This window comes from Saccopteryx bilineata, chromosome X (genome assembly GCF_036850765.1).
Source record: "Saccopteryx bilineata isolate mSacBil1 chromosome X, mSacBil1_pri_phased_curated, whole genome shotgun sequence".
Classification (NCBI taxonomy): Eukaryota; Metazoa; Chordata; class Mammalia; order Chiroptera; family Emballonuridae; genus Saccopteryx; species Saccopteryx bilineata.
In genome coordinates this window covers 103,656,062-103,678,701 of record NC_089502.1, presented here as the reverse complement: position 1 = coordinate 103,678,701, position 22,640 = coordinate 103,656,062, and the positions used below count along the sequence as shown (strand labels likewise).

Below are 22,640 nucleotides of genomic sequence, written 5' to 3'. Positions count from 1 at the left end.
TTTTTTCCTTTCTTTTTTGTTTGTTTGTTTTTTTGGGGGGTTTTTTGTATTTTTCTGAAGCTGGAAACGGGGAGGCAGTCAGACAGACTCCCACATGCGCCCGACCGGGATCCACCCGGCATGCCCACCAGGGGGCGATGCTCTGCCCATCTGGCTCAGCCCTGTTTTCTAAAGACCACCTCTCTAGTCCTGGCCTGGGTTTCTCTGGGGGTAGAGAACTTGTCCCACTTCTCTCTCCTCCCTGGCTGCTCCAGGGAACCAAGCATAGCATAGAGCCACCAGGGATTCATATCTTGGCTCTGTAGGGCCTTATGCAAATTACTTAACCTCTCGATGTTCGTTTTCTTATTGTTATCTGTAAAATGGGAGTTAGAATACAACCTGCTTTATAGGACCATTGTGAAGATTGAATGCGTTAATAATTAAGTGCTTAGACTGATTTCTTGGCACCCAGTAAATGTTCAGTAAATGTTAGGTGCTATTTTTAGTATAATTCATTTAATAAATATTTGAGCTTCTTTTAAAAGTGAGTTGAAAATAAGCTACGTGCTCTTCAGTCTCTGGGTGGGAGTATGCTTCTAAATATGTTAATGTGTTCAATTATGAAGTGCTTCCCCGGATGACCCGGAGGTATCATGTAAATTGGTTGTGTGTGTGTGTGGTATTTGCCTTTTTCTAAAATGAAAAAGTCTGAATTCTAAAACATCTGGCTACAAGGTTTATAGATCAGGGAGCATGTTTACTGTGTGCCCAGCCCGTGCATTGAAGTGGGCTGACTGGAGGCCAGGGAGGAAGCTGTGTGATACTTCAAGAGACGGTGGAGCTTTGACTTGAGCTGAGTCACACTCTCAGTTTGTGGAAAGCCAGCCCTTCATGTCCGTGGGCGGCCCAGTGTGCTCAGGGTGGCTCTTTTCCTCCAAGGAGTCTGGTCTCTTTTTACCCTTTCAACCCCATTTCCTGTAGGAAAAGTCCAAGCTGGAAAGTGAGCTAGCCAACTTTGGGCCTCGCATCAATGACATCAAGAGGATCATCCAGAGCCGAGAGAGAGAGATGAAAGACTTGAAGGAGAAGATGAACCAGGTTGGTGGGGGGTGAGCCACATCTGCTTGTGTATCTGGGCGGGACGGGGACTGGAAGCAGCACTCTGACCCAAAGGACCTCTGCCCTCCTTTGCTTCTCTCAGGTAGAGGACGAGGTATTTGAAGAGTTTTGTCGGGAGATTGGTGTGCGTAACATTCGGGAGTTTGAGGAAGAGAAGGTGAAGAGACAGAATGAAATAGCCAAGAAGCGGTAAGTGGAAGTGTAGAGGCTACAATTCCTTTAACACCCCCAGCCTGATATCCTGGAAGGTCAGATGCCATCATAAGACAGGGAGCAACTCTTACAAAGATAGGCATTTATTGTAGGTCAGTTTTAGAGAACAGGGACACTAGGGAGGCAGTGTTGCATAGTCTAGCAGTTAAGAGTGCTAACTTTAAAAGTGGTTTACCTAGGCCTGACTGGTGGTGGCACAGTGCATAGAGCGTCAGCCTGGGACACTGAGGTCTCTGATTCAAAACCCTGAGGTCGTGGGCTTGAATGTGGGCTCGTCTGGCTTGAGCACAGGCTTGCCAGCTGGAGCACAGGATCATCGACATGATCCTAAGGTCGCTGGCTCAAGCATGCAGTCACTGGCTTGGCTTGAGCACCCCGGTCAAGGCACATATGAGAAGCAACCAGTGAACAAGTAAAGTGATGTGACTACAGGTAAATGCTTCTCATCTCTCTCCTTTCCTGTTTCTCTCTCTCTCTCTCTCTCTCTCACACACACACACACACACACAATTAAAAAAGTGGTTTGCCTGGGTTAAAAATCCCAGCCCCACAACTCATTATTTTTTTATTTAATTGTTTTTGTTTTTGTTTTTTGTATTTTTCTGAAGCTGGAAACGGGGAGAGACAGTCAGACAGACTTCCGCATGCGCCCGACCGGGATCCACCCAGCACGCCCACCAGGGGCGATGCTCTGCCCACCAGGGGGCGATGCTCTACCCCTCTGGGGCGTCGCTCTGCCGCGACCAGAGCCACTCTAGCACCTGGGGCAGAGGCCAAGGAGCCATCCCCAGCGCCCAGGCCATCTTTGCTCCAATGGAGCCTTGGCTGCGGGAGGGGAAGAGAGAGACAGAGAGGAAGGAGGGGGGGGGGTGGAGAAGCAAATGGGCGCTTCTCCTATGTGCCCTGGCCGGGAATCGAACCCGGGTCCCCCGCACGCCAGGCCAACGCTCTACCGCTGAGCCAACTGGCCAGGGCCCCACAACTCATTATATTGGACAGTGACTTGTTCTCTTGATTCCTTGTTTCTTTATCTATAAAATGGGGTAATAATGACACCTGTCTCATGGCATTGTTGGGCAAATCAGGTGAAATAATCCTTATAAAATATTTAGCATAATATTGAGCATTTCCTAAGCCATAAATATATACTTTTACCATTATCATTATCCTGATGGGCAGTGCAGGGGAGGAGGAACAACGTTCTAGGTTGGAAGAATAGTAAAAACAAAATAGTTTTTCCTCTCTTCCGCACTTCAGTTTATTCCTTTGTTCAACACTCCTTTCTTGAGTACCTATGCTATGCCAAGTTGTCCTGTGCTATGCATTGGAGGAGGTTAGGAAATGGCGTAAGACAGTTTAAGGCAGTAGGGTGTTGGTGGCAATGTAGACAGCCATTACTGGGGGAAATTAAAATTAAATGTGATGAATATACGGATTATTGAATACTGTATAGCATTTTAAAGCAAGAACTAGATTTACGGGCAGTACCATGGATATATTTATAGCACTGTGCATTTGTGTATATTTAAAAACAAAATGACTTTTTACTATGATATGCATTTTTAAGGCTGTATACAAATGTGTGTGTGTTTATGTCACTTCCTTACAGGCTCACTGTAAGGAAGATAATGGGAATGAAAATCAGGGATTGAGCCAAAGGAGACAAAGGAGGGGTCTTGCACAGAAAATAGTCATAAGTGTCTTAGGAACTGTGGGATGTGATTAACTCAATTTTGCCTAAAAGGGAGGAACCCAAAAAAGTGTAGTAGAAACTAGGAACCTGCTCACAGCTTTCAGGAAAGGTTTTACAGAACAAGGAATAATAAACTGGAGACCTGTAGAGTGAGTAGGATTCAGCCAGCCAGGCAGCTAAGAGTCCCAGATAGTATGAATAGCGTGCTCAGAGGTGTGAGAGGCCATGCCTTGTTTTGTAAACTAAAGAGTGTTTACTGTCAGGAGCATAGAAACAGAGTCAAGTGGAAGGCAGGGATGGTGGAGAGGTGAGCGGGGGCCAGATCACAGGCGGCTTTATGAGTCATGCTTAGGAAATTGGACTTAAAATTGCATAGCTCAAAATTGTAGCGTTAATTGCATTCTATTTGGATTATAGTGACTAACAGGTTTAAACTGCTAGCGTGACATCTGGCAGCATCTGTCACACCATCTTGAGAGTATAAGGCAGTTGGAAGTTAGCTCTGCGTGGCCTACTAGTATCTGTATGCTGATTGCATATTCTTTGAATTTCTGAAGAGATGGGGGGGAAGGCAGTAACAGGAATCTAATATTTTCTCCATAGTTTTTACTACCTAAGCTCTGCCCTTTACAAGTTCTGGAATCTTGGGGTGAGGATAATAGTAGGAAAAAGTTGATATGGCCTGAATACCTAGCAATAATGATGGTAACTAAAATTTACTGAGTACTTGCTAGGTGCCAGGTATGGTTCTAAGGACATTATACATATTAACTCATTAAAACAACTCCCAGTAACTTCAGGGTAAGTACTATTATTATTTCCATTTTACAGAAGAGGAACAGGTATGGAGAGGATAACTAACTTGCCCAAGAGTACACGGCTAGTAAATGGTCAGGTTGGGATACCAACCCTTCATCCCACCACATTGTGCTACACTGATGCCATAGACCAGTGCTCCCCAACCTTTTTTGGGCCACGGACCCGTTTAATGTCAGAAAATATTTTCACGGACCGGCCTTTAGGGTGGCACGGATAAATGTATCACCTGACCAAGACAAGCGTCAAGAGTGAGTCTTAGACGGATGTAACAGAGGGAATCTGGTCATTTTTTAAAAATAAAACATCGTTCGGACTTAAATATAAATAAAACGGAAATAATGTAAGTTATTTATTCTTTCTCTGTGGACCAGTACCAGTCTGCGGCCCGGGGGTTGGGGACCACTGCCATAGAAGGAGCCCAGGTTTGGTGTTAGACCTGGGTTTCAGTGTCACATTTGCCATTTACTAGCTCTGTGACCTTGAGCAAAGTCTTTTACCTCTTGGCCCAAGTTTCCTCATTTGTAAAAGCAGGACAATCCTACTTGTGGAACTGTTGATTATAGGACTAGAAGTAATGTATATAAAGTATACAAAAGCTTAATAAATAGGAATTACCATAGCTGGTGGGTTCAGGTGGACCTTTTATGCTTCTATCTAGGAAGTCGGCAGGTCCTCCAGTACTTAAAGGGGGGTCTAATGGGTTTCGGCCCGATCTCCCTCGCCTTGTGCCATCTGTCTCCACAAGGCGAGGCTGAGCACCTTAGTTCTCCAACTTCAGGGAACTCTTGTATGTGGTTATAGACGAATGAGCTGAGTGGTGACTGAAATCCAGCAGTAACCCTGGGTCCCTCTGCCCTGGGCCTAATTCTCCTCTCTCCCCACAGTTTGGAGTTTGAGAATCAGAAGACTCGCTTGGGCATCCAGTTGGATTTTGAAAAGAACCAACTGAAGGAGGACCAGGATAAAGTACACATGTGGGAGCAAACCGTGAAAAAGGATGAAAATGAGATCGAAAAGCTCAAGAAGGTAAGGAAGGACAGCATGAAAAGACAGACTGAAAACTGGGAGAAAAATTGGAAGAGATAATAAAGGGGTAATACCCATCATTTATAAAGCTCCAGTCGAAATAGAAAAAACGCCCAAATCTAAATAGAAAATAAAATGGGGTATGTGACAGAAACAGTTCAAGAAGAGGTTCAAATAGCCCATAAACATACACATAATTTAGTTACTAGAAATTGGAGAAATGCAAGAATCAGGTATAATTTGTTTCCTATCACATTGCCCGCGATTTTTTTAAAAAAGGATAATACATACTTAGTACTGGCCACGTACACGAGACTAGCATTCTCAAGTCATATGGCACCATTCATTGAGTCTTTTTTTTTTTTTTTTTTTTTGTATTTTTCTGAAGTTGGAAATGGGGAGGCAGTCAGACAGACTCCTGCATGCGCCCGACTGGGATCCACCCGGCATGCCCACCAACGGGCGTCATTCTGCCACAACCAGAGCCATTCTAGGGGGCCTGAGGCAGAGGCCACAGAGCCATCCTCAGCGCCCGGGCCAACTCTGCTCCAATGGAGCCATGGCTGCGGGAGGGGAAGAGAGAGACAGAGAGGAAGGAGAGGGGGAGGGGTGGAGAAGCAGATGGGCGCTTCTCCTGTGTGCCCTGGCCAGGAATCGAACCCGGGACTGCTGCACGCCAGGCCAATGCTCTACCACTGAGCCAACCCTCCAGGGCCTCATTGAGAGTCTTGAGAATATGTTTAGCCCCTCAAACTCAGTAATACCTGAGCAAATCCAAAGTGCTGGCACAGCTTTGTACACACGGGTTGATGTTTATTGCAAGCATTTGTAGTTCCATATGGGAGGCTATCCAATGCCCCCTGGGAATTAGAAATTTAGAAAATTATATTGCATTTATACAAGTATTTGTATAGTTTAATGCTCTTCAAATTTTAGTAATACATGGACCCCCTTTAAAGGGCTTTTCCCAAGATCTCCAGTATTGGCCTTTAAAAATTCTTAAGATTGTTTAAATATATACAAACATATACAGGATGGGGCAAACATAGGTTTATAGCTGTTCGTATGGAAACTACAATAGTAAAAAAAAAAATACAAGAATAAACTCGTGTGTTTTGTGTATTCACAACTGAACCTACGTTTGCCCCACCCTGTGTAGTTAGAACACTTAAGCAGAAAAGCAAGGCAGTTACAAATTGAATTTTGTAGTTAGCCACATTCAGTGCAACAGATGATGGTGTTTTGCTGGAACCGAGTCCCTTTCTACAGTACATGTGCTGCTAGCTGCCATGGCTCCAATCCTATTAGTTGATCGTGCCTGTGCCCCTGGGTATGGCCTGATGACTCACATTTCCCACACCCCTTCTCTTTAAATTAAATTCCTGTGAAATCTTTGCCCCTCATAGCATTACTTACTGACGTGCTTTGGTCCTCACTTGGTTTGAACGTATTATGACTTCTGTCTGCCTATGTTGTTGGTTTGTGGGGTTTGTTTGTTTTTGTTTTTGGGTTTTTTTTCATTAAACCTCAGTGGTTAAAGTAGTTTATCCTATTTGGTTTCACCAGAATCTTAAGTGCCAATGCAGATTGGGCAGTAAAATGCTGGGGCAGGACTAGATGTGCATCTGGATGTTCCAGAATCATAGATTTCTATGACTTTTTGACACTTTAATTTGAAATCATTTTAAACTTGGCAGAAAGTTGCAAAAATAATACAAACAGCTTCCATCTACCTGTCACCAAGGTTCATCAGTCATTAACATGTTGCTGTATTTGTTTTTGTATGTTCTCTCTGTATGCATGTTCTCTATGCGTGTTCTCTGTGTGTGTGCATGTTCTCTATTTTGTATATTCTCTGTGTACATATTCTCTGTATATTCTCTCTGTGCATGTTCTATGTGTGTGCATGTTCTCTGTATGCATATTCTCTGTGTGTGCATGTTCTCTGTGTGCATATTCTCTGTATATTCTCTGTATGCATGTTCTCTGTGTGTGCATGTTCTCTAGTACTCTGCATATTCTCTATGTATGTTCTCTCTGTGCATGTTCTCTGTGTGTGCATATTCTCTATACATATTCTCTCTGTGTGCATGTTCTCTGTGTATGTTCTCTGTGTGTGTATTTTCTATGTGCGTTCTCTGCATGTTCTCTGTGTGTGCATGTTCTCTATGTATGTTCTCTGTGTGTATGTTCTCTGCATATTCTTTCTGTATGCATGTTCTCTGTGTGTGCATATTCTCTGTGTGTGCATGTTCTCTATGTATGTTCTCTGTGTGCATGTTCTCTGCATATTCTCTCTGTATGCATGTTCTCTGTGTGCATAGTCTCTGTGTACATGTTCTCTGTGTGCATGTTCTCTGTTTGTATGTTCTCTGTATATGTTCTCTGTGTGTGCATGTTCTCCCTGTGTGCATGTTCTCTCTGTGTATGCATGTTCTCTCTGTATGCATATTATTTTTTATGAGCCATTTGAGAGTAAGTTGCCAATACATCCTCTTTATGTGAATTTAAGATCAAAATGAAAGCAAAACATCCTCATTTTAAACATTCAGAACATTATAAGTACTCTTTCTGGGGTTAACTCCATGGAATGTGTATTCTTCTAGAGCTGCAGGTATTAAATACTTCTACATTTGTATATGTGAACTCACAGAAAAAAACAGACCATATTGTTTGTGTGGGTTTTTTTAAAAAAATTAATGTTCACAATGATAGCTTTGATGTGGAAAAGATGCTCAAGTATAACATTAAGTCAGAATATCGAGTTTTAATTAAGAGTCTAGTCTCAACTATGTAGAGCTGTCTATAAGTAATGCTGGGAGGAAATAGGCTAAAATATTAATTGGTTATCTCTAGCTGGTGTGTTTATAAATGATTTGTCTTCCCCGTTCCATACTTTTTCTATACTTTGAACTTTTCTACAGTAGGCAACTTGTAAAATGGGGGCAATCGGGTAATTTAGAATAGTAAAAGGAGTTTGAAGGGTGATGGAGGTTTATGAAAGCAGAGGTCATTGAAGCGAGGCCCCAACAAACTAGTGGAAAGGGTAGGGGCAAAGGCAGAAGATCCTAAGGTGAGATAAGGAACGCTTCACCTCTTGTCCTGTTCCCCCTGCTGGGACCAGGAGGAGCAAAGACACATGAAGATCATAGATGAGACCATGGCCCAACTACAAGATCTAAAGAATCAGCACCTGGCCAAGAAGTCAGAGGTGAATGACAAGAATCACGAGATGGAGGAGATTCGTAAGAAACTGGGGGGCGCCAACAAGTGAGTGGGTTCAGGCCTGGGGTTGGGGCAAGTAGGTAGAGCAAGCAGCCTGCTGGATTTGGGTCTGACCTCTCTCTCTGGATCTTAGGGAAATGACCCATTTACAGAAGGAGGTGACAGCCATTGAGACCAAGCTTGAACAAAAGCGCAGTGACCGCCACAACTTGCTACAGGCCTGCAAGATGCAGGACATCAAGTTGCCACTGTCTAAGGGCACCATGGATGACATTAGTCAGGAAGAAGTGAGTATCATGTCTGGTGCTGGGGGTGGGCTGTGAGTGGCAGTAACCTGGGGTGGGGGTGAAACTGGCCAGGGAGGGCAGCAACGCGAGAGAGAGAAGGATGGGGGGCACAGTGGTGAGGGACATAGGAGGGGTGGCAGGGGGAGGCCGTGAAGGCAAGTGAGGTGAAAGGTAATAGCCTGGTGTGAGAGGAAAGTTGCATTGGGGGTAGAGCTGTATGTCAGTAAGTGGTGAGGCAGGTAAGCCGTGAGAAGATGAAATCATTCATTAACCTTAGCACTTGAGCTAAGTTAGCGTCAGCAGGTGATAGATACTGGTGGGACATTAGCCAAGAGTAAAGGAAGACAGAAGCTGGAGGACTGGAGGGATGATAGCTTAGCTGCAGTGAGGGAGGTTGGCCAGGAGAGGGTTAGGTAAGGGACATCAGCAATGCAGAGGTGACAAAGCTTAGTTATAGGAAAAGGAGGAACACTAGCTGATAAAGAGCAAAGGCGTTTTATCCACTGGAAGTGAAGACGGGTACAAGGGGCAGGAGTGTTGATGGGAGGTTTGTGTGCCTCTTCTCTTCTTCCTACCTAGACATGCATCTCAGTCCCACGTGTCTTTCTCCCTCCCTTCTTTCAAAAGAACATTGCAGTTCAATTCAGCAAGATATTTTGAACACTATAAATGCACCAGGCCTCATGGTATCACACGACATAACTACTCCTAATCTGGATCACAGCTTTGCCAGGCAGGCATTGCCCCATGTTACCAATGAAAGAACTTGGATCCGACAGACAGCATGACTGGCGCAGGATCACACCCTTAGGCAGTGATGAGCCCCATTTTGAATTCAACTCTTTCTGCCTTCAAAGCTGCTATCTTGCCACAACGTGCTTTCTCAGTGATTGCAGCCTGCAGGGGAGCCTCAAGCCCTGCTGGAGGGGTCCTCTCGGCTGGTCTGCTCCATTCCACTCCCCATTGCCGTTGCAGGGCAGCTCCCAGGGGGAGGATTCAGTGAGTGGTTCCCAGCGAACTTCCAATATCTATGCACGAGAGGCCCTCATCGAGATTGACTACGGTGACCTGTGTGAGGATCTGAAGGTGAGGATCGACCTTGGGTGGTGGGGGACATCTCGGCTGTCCAGAGAGAGAGTCAGTTCATCTGGGGGCCCTCTGGAGACCAGAGCCAGAAAAGCAAGCTGGCAAGAAGGGTCGAGTTGTGATCCAGGGTCTCCCCCTGTGTGCGCACATAGAGACTTGCCCATCTTCCTCCCCTTCCGTGCATGTACAAGTCTCAGCCCTGGTGTGCAGACAGAGGACAGGCTCCTGAACAGACAACCACACGGGTTCCTCAGTGCGCCTTCTCAGTGGCTTTCTCATCCTATGTCTTTCACTCCCCTGCCTTCAGCTGCCATCTCTGTGCTGGGCCCCACAGATACCTCAAACCCCGGCCCTCCTCCCAGCTCTGCTCCTCCTGAGAGCCAGCCACAGGTTCAAACCAGAAATCTGAACCATGTTTTTGATTTCCTCTCTCACTTCGCCTATTCAATGGATTACTAAGTCCTATCTGTTCTGTACCCTAAAATATGGATTGAATTCTCTTTTATTCTGTTCCTACTAGTATAGGCTGCTTTCACCTCTCATATGGACTCCTGCATAAGCCTCCTAAATAGTTTCTGATGCTTTCTAATTCATCATTATAGCCAGGGGGGACTTGATTTTTTTAAAAACTTTTTAATCATGGAAATTTTCAAATACATACAGAAGTATAGAGGATGCTGTAATGAGCCCCAGGTGCCCATCACCCAGCTTCAGCAGTTAGCAACATGGTCAGTCTTGTTTTCTTATATCCCTCCTTCTCCCCATTGGCCTGCTTTATTTAAATTAAATTCCAGATATTCCATTTATAGAGGGACATTTTAAAAAATGTAACCATGTTGTACCAAAAATAATTTTAACCAAAACTCTGTAATATCATCAAATACTTATTAGTAAATGTTTAGATTTCCATGAACATCCCATAATTTCTTTTTTTTTTTTTCTTTTTTGGCTCACAGTTTGTGTGTTTAAATCAGGATTCAAGTGAGGTCCATATGTTAGAATTGGTCTCTTCTAGTCCATAACATTTTCTTATCCCTTTGTATTTTTTTTTTCTTCCTATTTATGGAAGAAACTGGGTCATTGGACTTGCACAAATTTTCTACATTCCAAATTTGGCTGCTTATGTCCCATGATGTTATTTAACATGTTCTTCCATCCCTGGTATTTCCTGTAAACTGGTAGTTAAATCTAGAGTTTGATTGGCTTCAGATTCATTTTTTACTTTTGACAAGAATATGTCATATGTGGTGCTCTGTACTGGTGAACTTCCTTTTGTGTAACATTAGTGGACACTGAATGTAAGTCCTGTCTTTGTAATGATAAAGATTGATATTCAATATTGCTTATGTAACATTCTTGCCAAAAACTCAAGGATCTGATTAATATCCACCAATTATAAGAAGCACTGGTACCCAAGGAACATGTGAAATCAAAGCTCAGGGATGCATTCAGCCAAGTCCAGACTGGGAAACTACAGGACAAAAGACCTGTTCTTTTCCATAAATGGGAAGAAAGAAAATAAATACAGAGGGATAACTTTTATAGACTATAGGAGACAATTCAACCAATTGAAATATGTCACCCTCCCTTGAATCCATTGCAAAGAAAAGAGAAGAGGGGGAATCTATAGATTAAATGAGATTTAAGAGACTTTTCAACCAGTTGCGATATGTACACCTTATTTGGAACTTGCTTTGAAAAACCTGTACAAAATTTTTTTATAAAACAATCAGGACGATTTGAACACTAACCAGATAATTTATGATGTTTAGGAGTTGCTATTAGTGTTTTTAGGTGAGTTGATGGTATTGGGTTTTATTTTAAACCATCCTGTCTTCTACAACAGTAGTTCAAAATGGGGCGGCAGGGTGGGGTGGAGGAGGTGGATTTAGTATCCCGAGGGGACATTCGGTAATGTCTGGAGATACTTGTCACACAGACTTGTCACAACTGGGATGGAGGTTACTACTGGCTTCTGGGATGCTGCCAAACATCTTCAGTGCATAGGACAGGCCTCACAGAAACAATTCATCTGGCCCAAAATGTCAGTAGTGCTGAGATTTAGAAACCCCGTTTTAGAGATACATATTGAAGTATTTTTTTTTCTTTTCTTTTTTTTTTTTTTTTTTTTGCATTTTTTCAAAGCTGGAAATGGGGAGGCAGTCAGACAGACAGACTCCTGCATGCGCCCGACCGGGATCCACCAGGCATGCCCAGCAGGGGGCGATGCTCTGCCCATCTGGGGCATTGCTCTGTTGCAGCCAGAGCCATTCTAGCACCTGAGGCAGAGGCCATAGAGCCATCCTCAGCGCCTGGGCCAACTTTGCTCCAATGGAGCCTCGGCTTCGGGAGGGGAAGAGAGAGACAGAGAGGAAGGAGAGGGGGAGGGTTGGAGAAGCAGATGGGCGCTTCTCCTGTGTGCCCTGGCCGGGAATCGAACCCAGGACTCCTGCACGCCAGGCCAACGCTCTACCACTGAGCCAACCAGCCAGGGCCCATATTGAAGTATTTATGGATGAGATGATATGTCTGATATTTGTTTTAAAATAATTGACTTTAGTAACAAATTGGGTATAAATGGCAGAATATTTGCCATGAGTTGGGAATTTTTGAAGCCAGGTAGTAGGTACACAGGAGTTCATTATAGTCTGCATTTTTTGGTACGTTTGAAAAAAGAAAAGCAATCATGATTACTAGGTTCAGGTGTTAGCCCTATCAATTTTTATGATGTTCTCTATCAGCCTTTCACTAGTTGATTTTAGCAGCTCTTCATGATCATTGCCTAGATCCCTAAAGGTTTCAAAATGGTAATTTTCTAATTCTTTAATTCCTCCTCCACTTATTAATTGACTACCTAAAAAGAACTTCCTCACATCAAATATTTAGTTCCCTTGAGATGCAGTTAGTATAGAAAAGGTAGGATACTTAATTTTTTCCCTCTATTTACCAGCTCTTAGAATGAGTCAGTTTCTATTGTAACCTTTAAAGGTAACCGATAAGGTTGTTAATTTGTATTTACTATAAACATAACTGTTTAAATGCGTTTTGATCTGTCTAAATGTGTTTTGATCTGTTTCAGTCTACAGGAGTTGTTTTCTTGTTTGATGTTCAGATTGTTCTATCCTTGGTCATTGGAAGCCACTTAAAGTCTATTTTTGTTTATATCCTTATTTTTAGATTTTTAATGGAAAATTTTATATGCAAAAGTAAAATAATACAGTGCTATTTCATGTTGCCATGGGCACTTCAGTAGTTATCAGTGTTTCATGTGCACCCCATGCGCTCCTTTCTCCTTTCCCATACCCAGGTTGTTTAAACATAAATTCTGGAGATCATGTCATTCCATTTGTAAATATATATTTCAGGATGTATCTATAAAAGAGAGAATTTCTATATTAGTTGGAATATTATAAATGAGATTTTCTCTCATCCATTATTTGGTTATACTGGGCCTGGTCTGTATAGGAAAGCCAGAATATGTACACTTGATTCTTTCCCTTTATTACCATATTATAAAATAATGAGTTTATGTGGCATTCTCAAGATTTGTCCACTGGATTGTTTTCTTATCATTATGAAATTATGCGTTTAAACACATTCAGTGTGTTGTACTCTGGTGGTTATCCTTTTTGATCAAGTTATTGCATCTTTGGCTAATGGGAACTCATACAAGTTGGCTTCTGAATCATTCTGACACAACTCTTGTAGTCTTTGATCGCTTCCTTGCTTCCTGGTACTTCCAGGCTCATCCTCTCCATTTCTTCCTCCGAAACATGGAATTAGCCATTTCTCCGAGAAGCTCTGACTTCTTTTAATGGGAAGTGCTATTATTTCCCATTAAACACTGGAGTGCTCCTGACAGCTGGGTTGCTTGGTACTTCTAGAACTTTTTGGTAGACTGGGCATTTTTTATTTTGAAAGAAACTATCATGAGTTTATATTGATACTTCCAATTAAAATTGTAATCCCTACAGTTCAACAACATTGTTTTTATGTTTGAGGCTCCAGTTATTCTTGCTAAAGGTCTTGGTTCCCAGCAATATGAACATAGTAACATGTTTACTTTATCTTATTCTGTAATAGTTTGGAAATTACATTAAGATACTATTAATAACAGTTTAATTATTGAATGCTGTTTAGATTTTTTTTTGAGGGTTTTTTTTCTGTTAAGCTGATAACTCATTGGGTAATTACAGTCGTGTTTCTGTTTTAACATAGCTTAAAAAAACTTTTTTACTGATTTTGGACAGAGAGAGAGAGAAGTGGGGACAGACAGGAAGCATCAGCTCACTGTAGTTGCTTCCTGTATAAGTGCCTTGACCTGGCAAGCCTGGGGTTTTGAACCGGTGACCTTGGCATTCCAGGTCGACGCTTTATATCCACTGCGCCACCACAGGGCAGGCTGTTTTAATGTAATTTAAAGAATTCTCTGAGTAGTTAACCAACTTAATATATAGTCAGGTTTCTTTGTTTAGTTTTCAGTTTTTTAGGGACTTTTTTTTTTTTAGCATTTTAATTTAGTAAGCATCCATATGCCTTTCATCTTAAATTCACTAGTCAATATTTTTTCAGTGTGCTTTCTCTCATCTTGATTCCCTCCCTCTGCAGTATACTTTTTTGTTTTTGCTGAACTATTTGAAGGAAGTTGCAGACTTCAACTTGAAATACTTCAGCATGCTGAGAACAAGGGATTCTGCTCTATAAACATAGTTCCATATTACACCTAAGAAAAGTACTGGTAATTTCATATTTAATATTCTGGCTATATTCAGATCACCCTTGTTGTTCCAAGTGTCTTTTACAGTTGTTTTGTTTGTTTATTTGTTTGTTCTGTTTTTTACTATGATCCAAGCCTGAGTTGCTTTTGGTTGTTCTATCTCTCTAGTTTCTTTTTTTTGTTTGTTTGTTTGTTTTTTTTGTTTTTTTTTTGTTTTTTTGCATTTTCTTTTCTGAATCTGGAAACAGGGAGAGACAGTCAGACTCCCGCATGCGCCCGACCAGGATCCACCCGGCACGCCCACCAGGGGGCGACGCTCTGCTCACCAGGGGGCGATGCTTGGCCCATCCTGGGCGTCGCCATGTTGCGACCAGAGCCACTCTAGCGCCTGGGGCAGAGGCCACAGAGCCATCCCCAGCGCCCGGGCCATCTTTGCTCCAATGGAGCCTCAGCTGCGGGAGGGGAAGAGAGAGACAGAGAGGAAGGCGCGGCGGAGGGGTGGAGAAACAAATGAGCACTTCTCCTATGTGCCCTGGCCGGGAATCGAACCCGGGTCCTCCGCACGCTAGGCCGACGCTCTACCGCTGAGCCAACCGGCCAGGGCCTCTAGTTTCTTTTAATGTGAAACATTCCCCTCATCTTTTTTTCATGACTGGTCATTTGAAGAGCCTGTGTGTGATCTTTTTCGTTTATGGGTTGATTTAAGAATGGCTATATTATGGATATGTTAATTTGTTTTCGTTATTGCTTAACTTGTTCTTCCTGGGAGTTGGAAGTTTGATCTAGACTGGAGGCTTGATGGATTTGGGTTAACTATGTAATATTTTGGCAAGAGAATTTCATTGATGATGTGTTTTACTTTGTATTGCATTATGCCATAGGCACATTATGTCAGGGTGGCCCATATTCGTGATGCTAAGTTTGGCCCTCAGTTAAGTTATCGATGTCTCAACATTAAACATACAATTTACCTTTGTAAATAGCTAGCAATCTTTAGGCTGATTCTTTGGCATCTTGTGAATGTCTTGTTCCTCAACTGTTTTTTTTACCCAGTGTTTTTCACATCTTTTATTTCATTTTGTCTTATAATTATGTAGTCTTCAGATGGTTCTAAAACCAAAGGTATAGTACAAGGAACATGTAGAGAGTTTAGCTTCCTTTCCCGTCCCCTTCACCTCTCTTCCTCTATGTGTGACCCGTTTAATTAGTTTTGGGTTATCCTTTGTTTGCTTTTGTACCTTTAAAATACAAATACATATGTATACAAACATATTCATATTCCTTCTCTCAGATAAAAGATAGCATGTATTGTGTATTTTTCATATTTCACTTATAACATATCCTGGAGACCATGTTAACACCAGATATAGAGATCTTCAGAAGACATTTTCTGAAATAAATATATGTATTTATATTTATTTCATATATATATTATTCTTCATGTTGTTTCTCTGCTTAAAGTCATTCAGTGAGCCTCACCTCTTTTGGATAAAGTTGAAACCTCTTACAAGACCTAAAAGGCCCTTCATCATCTGGGTTGCACATGTGCCTCCAGCCTTGTCTCTTTCCCTAACACACATGCACTTGTGCACACACACACACACACACACACACACAGTGGCTACTTTTGCCATATTGAATTGCCTTTTTCTGTGCAGTGCAGTGCTTTTGAAGTTTATTAAGGTTGATTACCCTTGAATTGCTTTGAATTTCTCGAATGAACCATGAGCGAACGCCTGGTTTTACATATAATATTCCAGTCTGCCTAGAAGCCTGTTTCTTCTCTCTGACCTCACTATTCATCCTGTAGGCCTGAGCTTAACACATTCCTAGAAGCCTGCCCTAGCCCCAGAATCTGAGTTAGGTGACCTTCTGTGTACTGACCCAACATGTCTGTTTATCATAGTTTTGGTATCAACATAGAGTATTCTGATTATTTACTTATAGGCATTCCTCTGTTGGTCTGCAAGCTCTGTGAGCACAGAAGCTGTGGCTCACAGGATCTGAGGGCCCCAGTACCTGGCATTTGGAAGACATTCAGTAAATATTTATTGACTAAAAGTGGCAGAAAGGCACAGGCCCATACATGCATTGCAATATCCATAAAATCTAAAACCAAATTCAAGTAAAATTGGCTCAGACGTAATGACCTGGACAGAAAATATGAGTTACCTTATCTATTAGAGAGTCCAACCCAGCCTATGTGGGAGCCTCCAGGTCACCCTGGGCTGGTGCTGGCTCATGGCCTGGGCGGAGAGCCAGGGAGGGGCACCACCAGCTGCTCCTCCTGAGAGATGGAGAAGTTGACAGGGCTTGGGGGAAGGGCTAGAGACGAGAAAGCAGCATCAGCCTGTAATTTCCAGGGACGGTGGGAATGATTACTATGGAAAGAACCGAGCTGGGAAAGAACCTGCCTTCTACTCAGAAGCAGGTCCCCATGCAGTCAGGCGTGGGCTGGCCCTCCTTGATGTTGTTGGGCCTGGGGTTTACAGGATGCCCAGGCCGAGGAGGAGATCAAGCAGGAGATGAACACACTGCAGCAGAAGCTAAATGAGCAGCAGAGTGTGCTGCAGCGTATTGCTGCCCCCAACATGAAGGCCATGGAAAAGCTGGAAAGTGTCCGAGACAAGTTCCAGGAGACCTCAGATGGTAGGATTTCCCCCTTTTACTTGGGCCTAAGCTGAAGACAGGAGACTGGAGGTGTGGTAAGGGCCTCCCAACAGTTATATATCCAACAGCTCCTGGTTTTACATGCTTTTTTACTTGAAACACCCAAAAGGCATAAATAGTAGGGCTTATCACACCTGTTCTGTCGAGTGGAAAACTGCTGAGAGGGTGAATTCCTGCCAAAGTTACACAGCTGGTTGCTGGTAGAGCCCGGGGTCCATGTTTATGTGGCTCCAAGCTTGTGTTTTGTCCTTTGTACTATGTGCCCAGCCCATTGGATACAGCTGGTTGCAGGACTCTTCCTGGGACTCTCCCCAGGCATTCATCCCTCCCGCTGTGGGATGTGCCTACTCTGTGGATTGTTATTTGCAGGTCATTCTTGCCAGACAGTACATGCTCCTCAGCCTTGGCCGAACCCGGGCACTGAGGTGTCTTTCCCTTGTGACAGAGTTTGAGGCAGCCCGGAAGCGAGCCAAGAAGGCCAAGCAGGCATTTGAACAGATCAAGAAGGAGCGCTTCGACCGCTTCAATGCTTGTTTTGAATCTGTGGCCACCAATATTGATGAAATCTATAAGGCTCTGTCCCGCAACAGCAGTGCCCAGGTAGGCTGGAGCGCCCTGCCCAACCAGTCCCTGTCACCCTCGGTTGTCCTTCCCTCTAGGTTTCCTGTCCCCATCTAGACCAGGGGTCTCAAACTCAACTCAGCATGTGGGCCACAGAGCAAGATCACAGCCGTTCGGCGGGCCGCACTAGGTCTACAAAAGGCAACTGTTACGCAACACTTTTCAGTGTCACAAAACGACCAGAAACTGTAGTTCGTGGATTAGTCTGCGGGCCACAAAAAATTGTTCGGCGGGCCGTGAGTTTGAGACCTCTGGTCTAGACCCTGACCCTCACCCATCTGCCTTCCCCCTAGGCATTCCTGGGCCCTGAAAACCCTGAGGAGCCCTATTTGGATGGCATCAACTACAACTGTGTGGCCCCTGGCAAGCGCTTCCGGCCTATGGATAACTTGTCAGGGGGGGAGAAAACAGTGGCAGCTCTGGCCCTGCTCTTTGCCATTCATAGGTAAGACTGTGCCCTCCAGGGAAGTTGGCGGAGAGACTGAACTGAGGCCACTGGAGGCTCTGGGGCCCAAGGATATACAGAGATCTACAGAGGTGAAGGTGTTCTGGTGGAAAATGGGTTGTGTACATGTTTCCCTACTACAGCGTTTCTGGCCTGGCTTTCCTAGACTGGCCTTCCCCATCCACCTTCATCCCCGCAGCATGAAGCCCTCACTGAAGCCCGCACGTGTTCAATCCTACCCCCAAGCTTTTGCTCACATGGTTGCTGGCAACCAGCCCTTTCCATGCAAGTCTAGCTAGACAGTCACCTACCACTGTTTCCTGTCTCATTCTCCGTCTGTTCCTCTAGGAAGCCTGCTTTGACCACTGTGGCATACCCTGACCTTCCCCTCCTGAATGCCAGTAGTACTTGAATCTGACCCCCACAGCTTACTGCTTGATTGTACCATGCCATTCAGCAAACATTTCTTGAGGGCTGCTCTATACCAGACACTGAGGGAATTAGAGACAAAGATGAGTCAGACATGGTCTCTGTCCTCAAGGTGCCCATGGTATAGTGGAAGCCAGAGGTGTAAACAGACAGTGAGCTAAGTGTTGCAACCAGGTGAGCGTGTGTATTGTGGGTGTACCGACCCAGTCTGGAGTAGGGTGTGGGTGTCCAGGGAGGACTTTCAAAGGTAGGGTAAGGAACACGTTAGTAGGAAATGTAAAGAATGAGTAGAAATCAGCCAGTAGGCATTTCAGGCAGAGGGCGTAGCATGTGTACTGGCAGGGAAACAACCACGTGGTGCAGGTGGGTGGGGCAGACCTCTAGGTAGCTTGGTCGGTATGGCCAGTGCCAAGGACAGTGTATCTTCCCAAGCAGCCTGGAAGCTCTGGAGAGGACCATGTCTTCTGGTTGATAAGGAGCCAGGAGCACAGAGCTGCATGCAGAGGAAGGCTTGCTTGGTCTGTTGGCCTTTGGGCTCGGGGAACACTAAGGTCTGAGTTTTTTGGTCACTGAAGAAGCGGATGGGAAGCTGGCCTATGAGATGGGCCCTGTGGGTGTCCTGTTCTGCCCTTGCCCCATTAGTGTCAGCTCACCTACTGGTTCCTTCCCAGTTACAAGCCAGCCCCCTTCTTTGTCCTGGATGAGATCGATGCTGCCCTGGACAACACCAACATTGGCAAGGTGGGTGCAGGGAGAGCGGGGCCTCTAGGTGGGGCTGGGTTTGGGGGCAACTCCTGCGTGCACCCCAGCTGTTCCTGCAGCTTGTTCTCTGCTGGGGAAGCTGGGCCCAGGGTCTTTCAGGCCATGCTAGTCAGCGGGCTCTTCTCAGTATCTCTTCCCCCACGCTACCTTCTCTGCCTCTGGTTCTGACTGGAAAACAAGACGGTGCTTGGGTTTGAGCCCTGCTAACTGTTGGTGGCCCCTCCCACAGGTGGCCAATTATATCAAGGAGCAATCGACTTGCAATTTCCAGGCCATCGTAATCTCTCTCAAGGAGGAGTTCTACACCAAGGCTGAGAGCCTTATCGGAGTCTACCCCGAGGTAGGGCGGGCCGCAGTGGCAGGGCACAGGGCTGGGGAAACAGTCCGGAACAGCCATCTGGGCTTGTTGGAGCCCTGCCCTGGAGGGTTACCCAGCCCAGCTGGGTAGGGCCACCGCATTTGGGGCCAGGCAGAAAGGCCAGGCAGAGGCAGCCAGATAGCAGAGAAAGGTGTGTGCAGAGGCAGGCAGGAGAGAAAGCATGTGGGACTGAGCACATCCTCTCTCACTCACTGCGAGACAAGCATTGCCTGGGCTTTGGGCACGTATGTAGGCAGGAGGGTTTGAGGCCCCAGTCCTGGGACACTAGACCCCTCTTAATCCTCTCCTTACAATTTCATTTCTCTTTCTCTCCCTCCTCCAGCAAGGGGACTGTGTGATCAGCAAAGTCCTGACCTTTGACCTCACCAAGTACCCGGATGCCAACCCCAACCCCAATGAGCAGTAGCAGTTCTGCCCTCCTGCTCACTCTGGATCCCAGGTGCCTGGACCCCAACCTGAATTATGAGCTGCTTATTCCCAGTCCCTGGATGTTTGGCTCCCGACCTTCCCCCATCTCCTCCCCTGTTTGCTATAGTCACGGGATTTAGGCACTGCTCTCGAGCACAAAGAGGAACAGAGGTGATATTAGGTCTGGAACAAAAACTCCAGACCTACAGGGAGTATCCTGGCCTCTGGAAGGAGGTGCTGAGCTGAACTGAACTGCGGGGCCGTCTGTCCATCCCGCCTCCTCCCCTCCCTAACTTCCTCTTCCATCACCTATAATCATGGGTCTGTGGGACCCCTTGCATTTTACTTGTGTGTGGGTATGAAGTGTGTATGTGTGTGTCCGTATGTGCATGTGGGTATGTTTGCAAAATAGTAAAGACATTGGAGACACATTTTAGACAAAACCTAGGTTGGATTTAACTCCAAGAGAGTTTAGTATGACCACACCTCAGAGCTGGGCAAAGATGTTCAGGACCTTATAGGAAGGACTCAGGCAGTCAGAAGAAACTGCCTGCATTTACTCATTTGTGTTTTCTTTTATTTGTGTATTTATCAAGCACATACTGAACTCTATTTGTCAGGCTCTCTGATAGGAATGCAGAGCTGAATCAGATATGAACCCTCTTAGGAGATGCAATGGGTTCCTGAGTCCCTGTGGTTACTGACTCACGGATAGGCACTTTGAATTTGAGAAGAGGATGACCACCTCCGTACTTCCTGGAGAAGGTCACAGTCGAGCTGGACCTTGATGAATTGGTAGGGTTTGGTCGAGCACTAGGAACAGCCTGGGCACTTAGGAACAACGCCTGGGCTCTGGGAACAGACCGTTACAGGTTCTCGTTCCATTTTAGTCACTCACTAGTTTGACATTGGGCAAGTCATTTGACCTGTGCCTGTTTCTTCATTTGTAAAACGGGGCTAGCTATCTTACCTACCTCATAGGATTCAAAGATGCCAAGCTTCTCACTGGAGGCCTTATCCCTGCCTGGAGCCCACTAGGTGCTGGACCCTCAGCATACAGCCTTCTCACTCCTGGATCCCTGAAGGCTTCTGATCCCGGTTAGGGACAGAAGAAGCCTCCATATCTGGGTGATGCTGAATGCTCTGGTTACTAGGAAAGTTTTAGGACATCGGTGGGGTTTCCCTGGTCAGTGGAGGGCCTAAGGAATCCTGTAGCTTCAATCATGTAGGATAACCAGGTGCCTGCACCCCAACGTGAATCATGAGGAAGTGTAGGGGAGAGGTAGCCTGGACCATACTGCAGCCAAGCACGTGTGATGTTTGTTTTGGGGAACTAACCACATTAGCTGCAGGGACCATGCAGAGACAGCATAGCCCGCTGCCACGAGGTCAGCCTCTGCCTGTTGATACTCTGTCAGACCATCATGTCCCTACCTGTAGACTGCATTTTTGTTTTTAAAGACTTAACTCAGTTGTAATTACTCAAATAATGCATGAATTAATTCTCTTATTAAGAAATTAATTATAAAAAAAAAGCTAGCCTCGTTTAATTACCATTCCTCCCTCCTTTAAATGCTGTTCTGTTGTACATCTATCTAGACTTTTAAGACTTTTACATATATGAATTCATTGGAGATGTTACTCTGTTTAATGCAGATGATATATGGAAACGTTTTACAGTTTGCTTTCTTGGCTTAATGTTTTTGAGATCTATGCATGTTGTTAGTAGATTCAGGTCATTCTTTGTAATTGCTGTATAGATTACCATCATATGACTCACATTTTACCCATTTCTCTTGTGATACACTTTTCTGTGTTTGATATTACAAATTACTACATAGGATCATCATGTGTGTATGCGTGCGCGGGCGTGTGTATGTGAAAGTTTAACTATGATTGATTCCTAGAATTTGAATTGGAAGTCATAGACTATTTATATTTTTGTTTTTAATAGATACTTCCAAATTGCCCTTCTGTACTACTTAATATTTTTTTTCAGGTTGTCTTAGGTTTAACATCATCGTCTACTTCAATTTCATACAATATTCATGAAACCACAGAGTTTGTTCTTTTAATGCATATTAAAAGGAATAACTATCAAAATAAATTTGTCTGTGTTCAATCAAAGAAGTCCCATGCTCCTAGTGGAACAGGTGCCGAGTTTGAGAAGTACTGCCATATCTGGAAGAGCACGATTTGGGAGTCACCCTGCTTCAAATCCCAGCTGTAGAAACTGGAGCCCTATTATTTTAGCCGCGTGAGCGCCAGTTCCCTCATTTAGGAAAGAAGGTAATAGAGGCCCGCTTTGCAGCAGTGTAGGTAGGATGAAGTGAAATAGGTTTGAAGAAATTTGGCTGGCACAGATTATCACAGACCTTTAAAGGTAGCAATTGCTATTCTGCCCATTTACCGATGAAGAAAGAGGCCCAGGAAGGGTAAATGACCCAGCTACCAGATCACAGTTTGAATACGGGCCCTCCGATTCAGTCTTGGGGTTTCTTTACGTTGAGGGTGGTTATCAACCTTGACTTTGCACTTGAATCACTTGTGAAGCTTTTTTATAAGTCAAAGCAATACATACACATGTTGGAAAATAAAGTAGTACAGACGGCTTATAATCAAAAGCAGCAATTCCTTCCTGCACCTCCACAGCCAGAGTTCTATGGAGCTCCTTGTTCTGGCGCTGCCCCCGGAAACTTCATTCGGTAGGCTGTGGATAATCTAGATCGGTGATAGGCAACCTTTTTCATCTCACAACA

The 22,640-nt window shown here is 44.5% G+C and overlaps 1 protein-coding gene across 1 annotated transcript in view; it reads left to right on the top strand.

Annotated features, from left to right (window-relative positions):
* SMC1A (structural maintenance of chromosomes 1A) overlaps window positions 1-21,979 on the top strand; it is a 33,736-nt gene extending 11,757 nt beyond the window's left edge. The window contains exons 14-25 of the mRNA XM_066248796.1: window positions 964-1,080; window positions 1,184-1,290; window positions 4,711-4,852; window positions 7,977-8,122; window positions 8,211-8,364; window positions 9,340-9,450; window positions 16,660-16,816; window positions 17,283-17,437; window positions 17,752-17,903; window positions 19,004-19,073; window positions 19,324-19,434; window positions 19,796-21,979. Coding sequence (XP_066104893.1) covers window positions 964-1,080; window positions 1,184-1,290; window positions 4,711-4,852; window positions 7,977-8,122; window positions 8,211-8,364; window positions 9,340-9,450; window positions 16,660-16,816; window positions 17,283-17,437; window positions 17,752-17,903; window positions 19,004-19,073; window positions 19,324-19,434; window positions 19,796-19,879 — 1,506 coding nt within the window. The 3' untranslated portion in view covers window positions 19,880-21,979. The remainder of the gene's footprint in view (window positions 1-963; window positions 1,081-1,183; window positions 1,291-4,710; window positions 4,853-7,976; window positions 8,123-8,210; window positions 8,365-9,339; window positions 9,451-16,659; window positions 16,817-17,282; window positions 17,438-17,751; window positions 17,904-19,003; window positions 19,074-19,323; window positions 19,435-19,795) is intronic.
* Window positions 21,980-22,640: the final 661 nt, after the last annotated feature.